General features: G+C 50.3%; 1 protein-coding gene across 1 annotated transcript in view; it reads left to right on the top strand.

Annotated features, from left to right (window-relative positions):
* The window catches only part of S1PR1 (sphingosine-1-phosphate receptor 1), a 20,366-nt gene extending 16,264 nt beyond the window's left edge, over nucleotides 1–4,102 (top strand). Inside the window, exon 3 of the mRNA XM_005878533.2 lies at nucleotides 1,480–4,102. Within this exon, the coding sequence (XP_005878595.1) occupies nucleotides 1,631–2,755 (1,125 nt within the window). The 5' untranslated portion in view covers nucleotides 1,480–1,630 and the 3' untranslated portion in view covers nucleotides 2,756–4,102. The remainder of the gene's footprint in view (nucleotides 1–1,479) is intronic.
* Nucleotides 4,103–11,237: the final 7,135 nt, after the last annotated feature.

Genomic DNA, 11,237 nt, shown 5'->3' with positions numbered 1-11,237 from the left:
GCGAGGTAGGGCGCGGGCTGGGCTGGGGCGCCGAGTGGCCACGGGGCGTCCCAAACGCGCTGTCAGACCCGGAGGAAGCAGAACAAAAACTTTCCAAGCGCCCATCTCCGGGCGCTGGAAACAGGCATCTCCGGCCACGGAGGAGCCCAGCCCGCCGGGCTGCTCTCGGGCGCTAGTGATTTCTGAAGCTTGGAAAGGGGTCAAGTTCCAACTGTAGAACTGACTCGGGTGGGAGGTGGTGGAAGCTGCCGGGGGTCGGAGGGGAAGGGGTGAAGGCGCTTATTTTTGGAAACGCTAGAAACAAAGAGTATTGAGGTGGGGTGGGGGTGGGGTTAAGGCTTAAGCTTGCACCGCCGGCGCGGAGAGTGGGGAGAGAGTTAGAGGGACCCTGGGGCTCTGGGGCCCGCAGCCTCTCCTGCCCCAGGACGGGTGGGAGCCCTCTCGCCTCAGTTACTCCGCTTTTATCTGGTTGCCGACTGCCTCGCAACACTTAACTTACAGGTAGACTTGTGCTAACCGGGCCACGCTGCGTTCCCCGCACACTTTCTAGACCTCTGAGGAGGAGGCAAGGTGCCGGGGACGAGGTGAATAAAACCGCCAGTAGCTTAGAGAGCCCGGTGCCCCTCCTGTGAGCGGCTGCAGGGCGGTTTGCACGGCGCCGGGCTGGGGCGGCATGCCTGCTATCAGGAGCCTGTGGGCTATTCCCACCCGAACTAGAAACACTCCTTATGCAACTGAGGGCCACGCGGACCTCTGGGGCTTATTGCAATCTCACCGGCACCAGCACCGTGAGAGGCTCTTGGATTGGCTCCGGAGAAAAAGAAGAAAGAAAAGGCAGTTGCTTGACGGAGGCGCCCAGTTTCCCTGTTCATGTGGGGCCAGGGCAGGCTTGGCTGCCCCGCGGACCCTAGACACATCTGCTCCCGAGGTCATTAATAGAGCCCCCAAAACCTGACTGTCCAGTGACTTTCCTGCCGGCCTGATTGCTCGTGGCCGCGAGGGGCGGCTCTGCTCTCAGGCTGGGCGTGGGGGCAGAGGTGTGCATCTCCACCCTCGTTTGGGTTTGGGTCTCCGAGGAGCCCGAGAGCTTGTGAGCCTCCGCTGGGCGGTGACCATTCTAGGCGCCGCCTGGGAACTGGCGGGGTGCGGGGGTGGGAATCAGAAGGTGGCTGTGGGGTTCGCTTCCCCACTGATCCCATTTCTGTTGGAGTGAATGTGACCACGTGGAGAATTTTCGTCTTGTTGAGTCGGAGTTTTCAGTTGGGGCAATTTTTTTGTTGTTCTTTCTCCCTCTCTTTCTTCCCTTTTTTCCTTTAAAAAAAATTTTTTTTTGCAAGGGATGAGAGTTTGATTTTTTTTAAATCCCTCTCTCTGGGCTCTCCCCACGTTTCCTTTAAAGAAATAAACAAAACGAGCAGGGCCTCGGCGAGAATGAGTTGTGCCTGTGGCTCTCCTGACTCTCTTTGTAACTCGTTTAAGGCTGCGGTTCCGGAGGCCCTGTCCAGCCTGGAGACGCGGAAAGCCGGGACCTCTGACTTCCAAGCTCTCCGCCTCCGCCTCGCCCTCCAGCGCCCTCTAGCGTCCGCCGGGGCAGCGCCGCTCGGGAAAGGCGCCGGACGCAGGGCGCGCCATGGGGTCCACCAGCAGCGCGCTCTCTGACTACTCCAACTATGACATCATCATCCGGCATTACAACTACACCGGGAAGCTGAATCTGGGCCAGGACAAGGACAGCGGCCTCAAGGTGACGTCCGCGGTGTTCATCCTCATCTGCTGCTGCATCATCCTGGAGAACATCTTCGTCTTGCTGACCATTTGGAAAACCAAGAAGTTCCACCGGCCCATGTACTACTTCATCGGCAACCTGGCCCTCTCGGACCTGCTGGCGGGGGTGGCCTACATCATGAACCTGCTCTTCTCCGGGGCCAACACCTACAAGCTGACGCCCGCGCAGTGGTTCCTGCGCGAGGGCAGCATGTTCGTGGCGCTGTCCGCGTCCGTGTTCAGCCTGCTGGCCATCGCCATCGAGCGCTACATCACCATGCTGAAGATGAAGCTGCACCACGAGAGCAGCAGCTCGCGCTCCTTCCTGCTCATCAGCGCCTGCTGGGTCATCTCGCTGGTGCTGGGCGGCCTGCCCATCATGGGCTGGAACTGCCTCGGCCTGCTGCCCAGCTGCTCCACGGTGCTGCCGCTCTACCACAAGCACTATATCCTCTTCTGCACCACGGTCTTCACCGTGCTGCTGCTCTCCATCGTCATCCTCTACTGCAGGATCTACTCGCTGGTGCGCACGCGCAGCCGCCGCCTGACCTTCCGCAAGAACGCGTCCAAGGCCAGCCGCAGCTCGGAGAAGTCGCTGGCGCTGCTCAAGACGGTGATTATCGTGCTGAGCGTCTTCATCGCCTGCTGGGCGCCGCTCTTCATCCTGCTGCTGCTGGACGTGGGCTGCAAGGTGAGGACCTGCAACATCCTCTTCAAGGCCGAGTACTTCCTGGTGCTGGCGGTGCTCAACTCGGGCACCAACCCCATCATCTACACGCTCACCAACAAGGAGATGCGCCGCGCCTTCATCCGCATCATGTCCTGCTGCCGGTGCCCCAGCACCGACACCCCCGGCAAGTTCAAGCGCCCCATCATCGCTGGCGTGGAGTTCAGCCGCAGCAAGTCCGACAACTCCTCGCACCCCCAGAAGGACGACGGGGACAACCCAGAAACCATCATGTCGTCTGGGAACGTCAACTCTTCTTCCTAAAACGGGAAGCAGCCAGCCCATGGGGAGTGTTCTTGCATGGTCACCCACCGCCCAGTGTTTGGAAAAACATCTCCGTGCCGGGGGCCTGGACTGCTGCCAGGGTGGAGCTGCCGGAGCCGGAGCCGGAGGGGGGGCGGGGCGAGCGAAGGGCCGTGACGCCGGGTTGGGGTCGGAGGGTACAGTGAGTCCTGTGAACAATGCGCCGGGAAGGGTGGAGAGCGGTCCGCGGGCCTGAAGTCTGCTTCCTCTCCCTGAGCTTTGATTTTGCACTGAGCCAGAGGTTAGCATGGCCCAGCTCCCGAAGGGTTCGCTCGGCCCCTCCTCGAAGACCGAGGTCGCCTTGGAGCGTGTCCTGGAGCTTTGAGGAGAAGATGTTTTTTCACTTGAGTTTCCAGCCACGTGTGCACTTCTGCTTCTCTAGGGATGCTCCAGCCCGCACCCCACCCCTCCTTCCCCTGCGCACCCTCCTCGACATCCTCCGACTGGGCATCATCAGAGCTGGGGTGGCCTGATCCATTTCTCCAGCATCTGTGGCTGGTGGGCTGTGTCCAGGAAGCAGACAGAGGAGCTGGAGACGGTTCGGACATGGGAGGCAGTTTCATTTGCTGAGGCCAAAGTTTCCACGCAAGCTGGATCCGTTGTTTTTGGAATTTGGTTGTAGTCACTTTGAGGTTTTTTGTTTTTTTTTTTACATCTTTACAATGGAATGCGTTACAGTATCCTGCCATTGTGCCTGAAATCTGCATGGGGAAGCCCAGCTTATCTAATGGTATCAGCCAGGACCCTTCGTGTCCCCGGGGAGACAAAGGCCCCACACAAGGAGAAAACCCGCCGCGGGCCGGGGAACTTTGTAAACCAGGAGGGATTTCCTAACGAATTTGCCTAACAGATGCAACATCGGTCTTTGGCACTTTTGTTGATGTTTATTACGGAGTGTGTGTGAAGCATTTCAACCAATGGTTGTATCTTGTTGTGTTAAAAGTACTCTTCATGATGTTTGAATGTATTTGTTTCAGCATTTTATTGGATTTTCCTAACCTGTGTTAACACCATTGAATGTGTATTTCTTAAGAAAGTATCACCCTCTATGCCCTTAAAGCATTACTTTAACTGGTAGGGAACCCAGAAGTTTCCAGTACAGCTGTTTTTTAATAGTTCATTGGGCATGTGTGTAAATGTTACAAAGAATAAAATGTATTGCTGTCTCTTTAGTATGGTTTTCAGTGCAATTAAACCCAGAAATGTCCTTTTTTTTAAAAAAATAGTATTTAATAGTTTTCTGACTTTTGTGGATCATTTTGCACATAGCTTTATCAACTTTTAAACATTAATAAACTGATTTTTTTACGGATTCCTTTGTGAAGAGCATTTTAAAAATAATTAAAGACCTTCTATTTGACTCTGTGGCTCTTTAGTAAGGTAAGGGCAAATGTCTGTTATTGTTTTAGAAACCACTCTATCTTTTTCAGGAAGAGAAACTTCAATATGTTAACACCGAAGAGTAGTAAAGAATGAGATGAAAAAAACTGCCAGCCTCTAACTACATACCACATGGGAAGGAAATGTAATTGTTTGAGTTTTAAATTGCATCCATGCCAAACTAAACTAAGGCCAATATTCTTTCCCAAAACATGGGGTTTTAAAGAAGAAACACAGAGCAGTGTGGTTGTAAATCTAACTTAAATCATGAAACTCAATGGTCAGTTCAAATCCATCCACAAAAGCTTGGCTTTCTTCCAACATGCTGGGAAGTGGGGATATGAATATGGGAGATCATATCACATCACTTACATGTTCAGAATTGGTTTCTGTCTTGGTTTCTCCCCGTCTAACCTCTGAACAATATGGGACTCTAGTATCACTGAAGGAGCGAGTGGTAGGCTGAGTTGCAGACACCTTCTGTCTGAAAACGTTCAGTCCATAGTATCTGAAAGCTTTAACATCCCTGGTTATTAATTTCTCCAACTATAAAATGAGAGCAAGGGTACTTTACAAGCAAAACGGAATTCTTGTCCTCGTTAATGCTCGTTTTCATTGGGGATTCAATGTGAGTGTTTGTGCGTGTCTGGCCCGCCGGTGCTATTGTGACTTTCAGAATGTGTGCTTTCAAGTGTCATTGAGCCAGCACAGGACACAGTTGGGGCATGAAGATAAACCTCCCCTCCTCACGTAGATGTCACGTCCGGGTGAAGTTCACTGTGGGAAACAGGAGTGTGTTCACTAAGGAAGCCTTGGGTCACAGCCTCCAGTTTCCTGAAGGAAATGCCAAAAAGGCTCCAAAGACAAAAGGCTGGCAACAGGCGGGAAGGTCTGTCCATCTGTCTGTGGAGACGGAAGGAATGAGTTCATGGTACACTCACTTCCTAGGGCTCCGGACAGACCCAGCGTAATGGGAACGCAAGCCCGCTCCGTGTTTCTGTGGGAGATGAAGTGGTCCTGCTCTGGGCCTTGTCTTTCTAAGCACAGCGGTGACTCCCGCGACCTGGGGGAGATGGGGGGGGCGTGAAGAGGGAACTCAGGGAGGACAGCTTCACCTGCCCACCGGTGAGCCCTTAGCCAGTGATGAGAGGTGCTTGCTTTTTGGAGATCCAGGACAGTGCATCCCATTCTGAGAAAGCAGGACAGTCGGGGACTGTGGTTCCCTGGGCACACGTGTGGCAGACCCCCGGCCAAGAATCAATGGCTGCGACGAAGGAATCCTTGGTTGTATCCCAACGTGGATATCTGGTTTTAATTCAGTATATCCTGGAAACTGAGGATGGAGAAAACAACAAACTAACTAAACCTCAGTAACTATATGTTTATACTAAAATAAACATCCACCAAGTTTTGATTAAATCCCGTAGAGGTTTTCAAGAGGAGCAAGTCAGACCATCTGAGCAACACTTGACATATTCTTGTAAAAACATACCATTGGCTCATAAATGTTTAGCAGAATTACAAAATGATGGCAAAAAATACTTTTTCCCCCCAGCAACATTGAGCCCAATTACAACTTCACAGACATTCAAATAAGAATCTTCTTGTTTTCTAGTCTCATTATAAGTAGAAAAGGTTCTTTAATAAAGGTGGATCCAGTATTACTAGAATTCAAATTTTTTTAGTAATGGGAATTTTGCATTCATGTTCATTAGCTACTGGATTCTATTTTAGTAATATCAACACTTTGGTTGGGATTTCTAGCATCTCTATTCCCTCCTCCTTCCCCCAATGTAAAAAGTCTTATAAAGATTTCAGCTATACTTTTTTTTCAGATAGGATTAATCTCTGCCCGGGAAATGGCCGATGTTAACGAGATACCCGAGGCAGTACTCTGGTGGTACTTCTAGCCTATTCTGCGCTTTGGATGATTTTGACTCTTTGCCCATCCACTCAATACATCACTGGGACCCCTCGTGTCTTCTAGGCGACTACAAGTGCAGCTCTGTTTGGGAGCTACTGCTCCGAAATAGTGACTTTAGAAAGATGATGGGCTCTTTGGGGGAAAGCCTATGAAGTGAGGACTTGCCGTTTAAGCAGATCTGAATATTAGCAATCCCATTTCAACTGAGAAGTCAGGGATAATGCTCGAGTGACAACATAAAACTATTCTGACTCTTTGATCTTCTAAAGAGTCACTGGCTCAAAAATTAATCTCCAGCTAGAACCGTTGTTTACCCACAGTATTTGCAGCGCTGAGTTTCTATCATCTCTGTGTAATGTTGAGTTAGTCTTTTTTTTAATCTTGTTTGCTCCACACTCAGCTGGAATGATGTTTGCTGCGGGTACCTGACTGATTAGCTCAAACTAGATGGATCTCATTTGTCTCCCAACTAATTAGGTCACAGTAGCTAGGTCTATATTTTTCTCTAAATAAATCTTAAACATCTCGAGGAAGGCATCACAAATAACCAAAGAAACCTTTCCAGGATGTTTGATTCTTAGCCTGTGGACACCTTAAGATCTCAGTGATGAGAAATCGTAATAAATTGCATCATTTCCCCCTCCCTAGCTTCCTGCCTTTTTGATGTGTGCTTCACATGGTCCAGGGATGGGGACCCAAAACATTCTTCTTCGTCCACCACAGACTTCACTGCCATACTTACCAGCTAGGCCAGAGGCATCTCCCAGAGCACCATGCAAGCGATGTCTACTTGAATTGTGAAAAGCCTTTCTATTGTCTATAATGACAAAGGATTTTTAACCAGTGGCCAAAGGAGCTAGGAGAAATGGGAAGATTATAACACTGAGCGAGGGTTAGACCTGCATTTACTTCCGTCTTTTCACAGTCCTTGACCCGAGCCGGGACCGAGGGCAACCTTGGGCAACCTTGGTTCGTAGTGAGACATCTCCCCTAACACACCCTGTGTCTTACTCCCTGTGCTTTCTTCTTGGATTCGGACTTCCAAATGGTTCCTATTTCCCCATGCTCTCTTCCTCATCCCTTTGAGGACTGAAGGGTTAAAAGTCAGATGTAGCTGTGTCTAGTCAGCAGTGTGGACTGCAGATTGGAGCAGGCGTTGCGACATTTTGTTTATTGTGTCCGCCAGTCAGCTTCTGTGCTGATAGTGGGTAGACACCTCATGGTAAATTCATACTATTCAGCAGTTAAAAAGGAACGACTATGGGTACTTGGCCTCCCTTGCATAAATCTCAAAACCATTAAGTTGGGCAAAAGAAGCCAGCCAGCCACCAAAGAGAACATACTGAATGGTTCCATTTATGTGAAATTCAAGAACAGAAGAAACTCATCTGTAGGGATAGAAATCAGCAGAGTGGTTGCCTGTGGGAGGAGGGTAAGCTAGAAGGGAACGTGAGGGAATTTTCTAGATGCTTAGCAATGTTCTACATCTTTTTTTTTTAAGGTGTTGTTTACTTGGGTGTATTCATTGGTCTAAATTTATCCAACCATATTCTTAAGACCTGTGAAAATTTTTTAAAAAATCAATATGGTAGACTTGTCAAACTGGACAACCAATGAGTCCAGGCTGCCTGTCATTACTAGAGCCAATTCAGTAGAGACAGGGTTGAATCGTATATGAGCATTTATTCCAATACTGCTGGCAGTGTTGGGGGGCAGTAGGTCACTCACAAAAATCTGCTCTGCAGCCCCGATAAACCAGCTGCTTATATAGAGTAGGACAAGGATTACATAGGGAAGTAGGAGGCTGGGGTGGGACTCCATTGTTTGGGCAACAAGGTTGTTAATCTTTCCCTGTTAAAATTCATTTCTTGCATGAGAATGGACCACATTCGAAGGTTGACTCCCAGGTTCTGGGGGTGTACAACTCCCCGCCAGGTTAGAATGGTCTTTCGTTAACCAGAACAAGGCAATCACGGTCCACAGAGCATGATTAATATTTCCCATAGCCATAGCTAGTCCCCAATATTCTATTTTTGCCGTGAACACTTGCACTTTTGAGCATGCGGGCTATTTGGGACTTTCTCTGAGAAACTGTGGAACAAGGTTCCAAAGAGTTCAGCAGCATGGGACAGAAGCTCCCCAGCGCTCCACAGAGGGAGCGAACAGTGGCAAATAACTGGGAACTCTTTGCTTCTGGAGGATGCGAATTTGGCTTAGTGTTGGTTGGAGAAGAATTTCTGTCTTGGGAGTCTTGGGTTGTCCTGAAACAGTACAAGCTTACTGAGGTTTCAGCCTTAGGGCTCTACGGTGCCTTGTAACTGACTATGAAGAACGGACTTTTACACGCTGACAGGGGTTCCGACACAAACTCCTACCGGTGCGTGTGCACTGGAGTGTTCCAAACCTTGTCTTCTCACCCGGGCACGTGTATGAAAGGCATTCGGTCAGGTGATAACACCCGTCCCGGGGGCAAGCCCGCCTTGTTAGCGCAACAGGCAGAGACACAGAAGAACTGGCAGACAGGCACGTCCTCCAGGGCTTCCCAAGCTTCTGTGAGCTGATGCCTGGTTGCCTGAGCTCAGCCCGTCTGTGGATTCCTTCCTGGGGGCAGCCCTGGGAGTCCCTGGGCAGAGCTGCCTGAGGTCTGGGGCCGGCCAGAACAGGAGAGAGGGCAGCTGCTCCCAGGGCTGGCTCAGGGGGGAACGCAGTCTTATCTGCTTCCCTGGATCCCTAATCCCATTACTGTTGCACGTTCTGCTTTTTGTTGATACCAAGACAGAAAGAACAAGCCTTGGGGAAGCCCTGGCTGGCTCCTGCTTCCCGCTCCCGCCTTCCTCGGGGCACCCAAGCACCCAGCCATCCCTGGGACAGGAATGCTGGTCCTGGCTGTGCGCTGTGGATCCCGGGCCAAGGACGGGCAAGGTCCTGTCTGCCCAGACTCTCAGGATTTATGCATCCCTCCGAGTCAGGGGCTCTTCTCTTTGGGGTCCAGGGAGCCTGATGTTGATGTAAGAATGTCCGAACCGGGAAATAACTTCAATAAGAGTTTATTTAAGCCCAAATTGGTGACAATTTCGAGGAAGCAAGATCTCAAGTGCGCCAGAGGATAAGTTTTGCAGCTTCTTTGATGCATTTGATATTAAGGAGGGAAGATTAAGGATCATTATGGGAAGGGGAGAGGAGGCAAGGCGGGGATTGGATTACATGCAGGGGTGGGGAGCCTTCTTTCTACCAAGGGCCATTGGATATTTGTAATATCGTTCTCTGGCAGTGCAAAATCATCAACTTAGAAATTAGCCTGCTGTATTTGGTCAAACATTTAATGAACTCACCCCTAATGCTTGGGCCAAATGTTCCCCACCCCTGGATTACAGGACAGTTAACAGGTTATGCGCTGCCTTTCAAAGGTGTGTTCATCTAGATCAGTGGTTCTCAACCTTCCTAATGCCGCGACCCTTTAATACAGTTCCTTATGTTGTGGTGACCCTCAATTTCATTGTTACAAATTGAACATAATTAAAGCATAGTGATTAATCACAAAAACAATATGTAATTATATATGTGTTTTCCGATGGTCTTAGGCGACCCCTGTGAAAGGATCGTTTGACCCCCAAAGGGGTTGCGACCCACAGGTTGAGAACCGCTGATCTAGATGCACATGAACAATGGATAGGGCTTGTTTAAGGCAAAGAGAAACTTTTAGGTAAAAAAATGTATAGTCCCGACCGACCAGCATGGCTCTGTGATTGAGCGTCAACCTATGAACCAGGAGGTCATGGTTCAATTCCCAGTCAGGGCACATGCTTGGGTTACAGGCTCAATCCCCAGTGTGGGACGTGCAGGCAGCAGCCGATTCATGATTCTCATCATTGATGTTTCTTTCTCACGCTCCCTGCCTCTCTGAAATCAATAAAAATATATTTTTTAAAAACGTGTAGTCCTGGGTGTGACTGCCCACCATGATGCCCTGCTTAGGGATTTATGATCTGATCACCTGCCCAGTCGCTTTCCCTAGGACCCCTTTTGCGCCCTCACTGATATGAAGAAACAAGTTCTTTTCATGAACGTGCCCATTGGCGTACGCATCCTCCAATGTGCGGAGTTCTTAAGCAGCGTGAAATAATGTCATTGAACAAATCCGGTCAGCGCTGGAAGCTTCTCCTCTTTGGCTCTGATGTAACCAATATCTCTAGCTCTAGGTGCATAATGGGAGTTTACGTTTGGATTTGGAGTGCAGAACATTCTGGATGTCAGTATCAGTATTTGCATTCATGTCTTCAGGCTGGAGCAGGGCATTTTAGTTTCTGTCTCCTCCAGGCTTGTGCTTGGCCTCCTAGAGCCCTGCTGTGAGCCCTGCTGTGAGCACTGGCCAGGGAGTCACTGGGTTAAAATGGGCGAAGGAAGCCAGCATTTGAATAAGTCTTGGGTGGGGCCGTGTTTGACCTGCTGAAAGAGAAGGGAGACAAAAATGCACAGCTCAGGAGGAAAGGTGATGCAAGTTCTTGGTTATCAGGGTCTTTATCAGCAAGCTCATCTCCAGGTCAACAATGACCAGCATCTTTACCAGCAAACTCATCTCCAGGTCAACAATCAGAAGAATCTAGAAGACCAGAGCGAGGTCTGAATAGGCCTTGTGTGTGCTGTACACACACCAGGGACCTGTGTGGTTGGCACCTGGAGCAGCCCAAGGACTCGGCATCCCGGTCTCACACCCCGATCCCATGGAGCCCCAGGTGGCCCTCTCCCATTGGAGAATGCCAGGAACTCAGCTGCCCCCTCACCATGACCTGATCTATGCCCCCCCCCCAAAAGGTGTCAAAGAGAGAAACCGGACCCAAAATGGTGTCCCTTGTGCTAAAAACCCATGGTCCCCAACCTAGATTGAAGGCCTAACTCATTGCAGTCTTAGCCTCTCCCAAGAGTGGGATGTCCAACCCGTCGGTTTGGAATTTTTGGATCCACCATCATGAAGTAATCTGTGTGAGGAGACCCCCTGCCTTCCTCTTCGGGGAGGCGTCCTCACCTGATGTCATCCCCTCAAGGTCTCACCCCACCCTGTTCAGTCTAATAGCTTTCCATTGTGCACAACCCTCACAGGGGCGCGGTGGGATGCCGCCCGCCCGCGTCACGCATCACTGA

Source organism: Myotis brandtii, unplaced genomic scaffold (assembly GCF_000412655.1).
Source record: "Myotis brandtii unplaced genomic scaffold, ASM41265v1 scaffold565, whole genome shotgun sequence".
NCBI lineage: Eukaryota > Metazoa > Chordata > Mammalia > Chiroptera > Vespertilionidae > Myotis > Myotis brandtii.
Note: the sequence above shows the minus strand (reverse complement) of the source record. Positions and strands in the feature narration are given on the sequence as shown.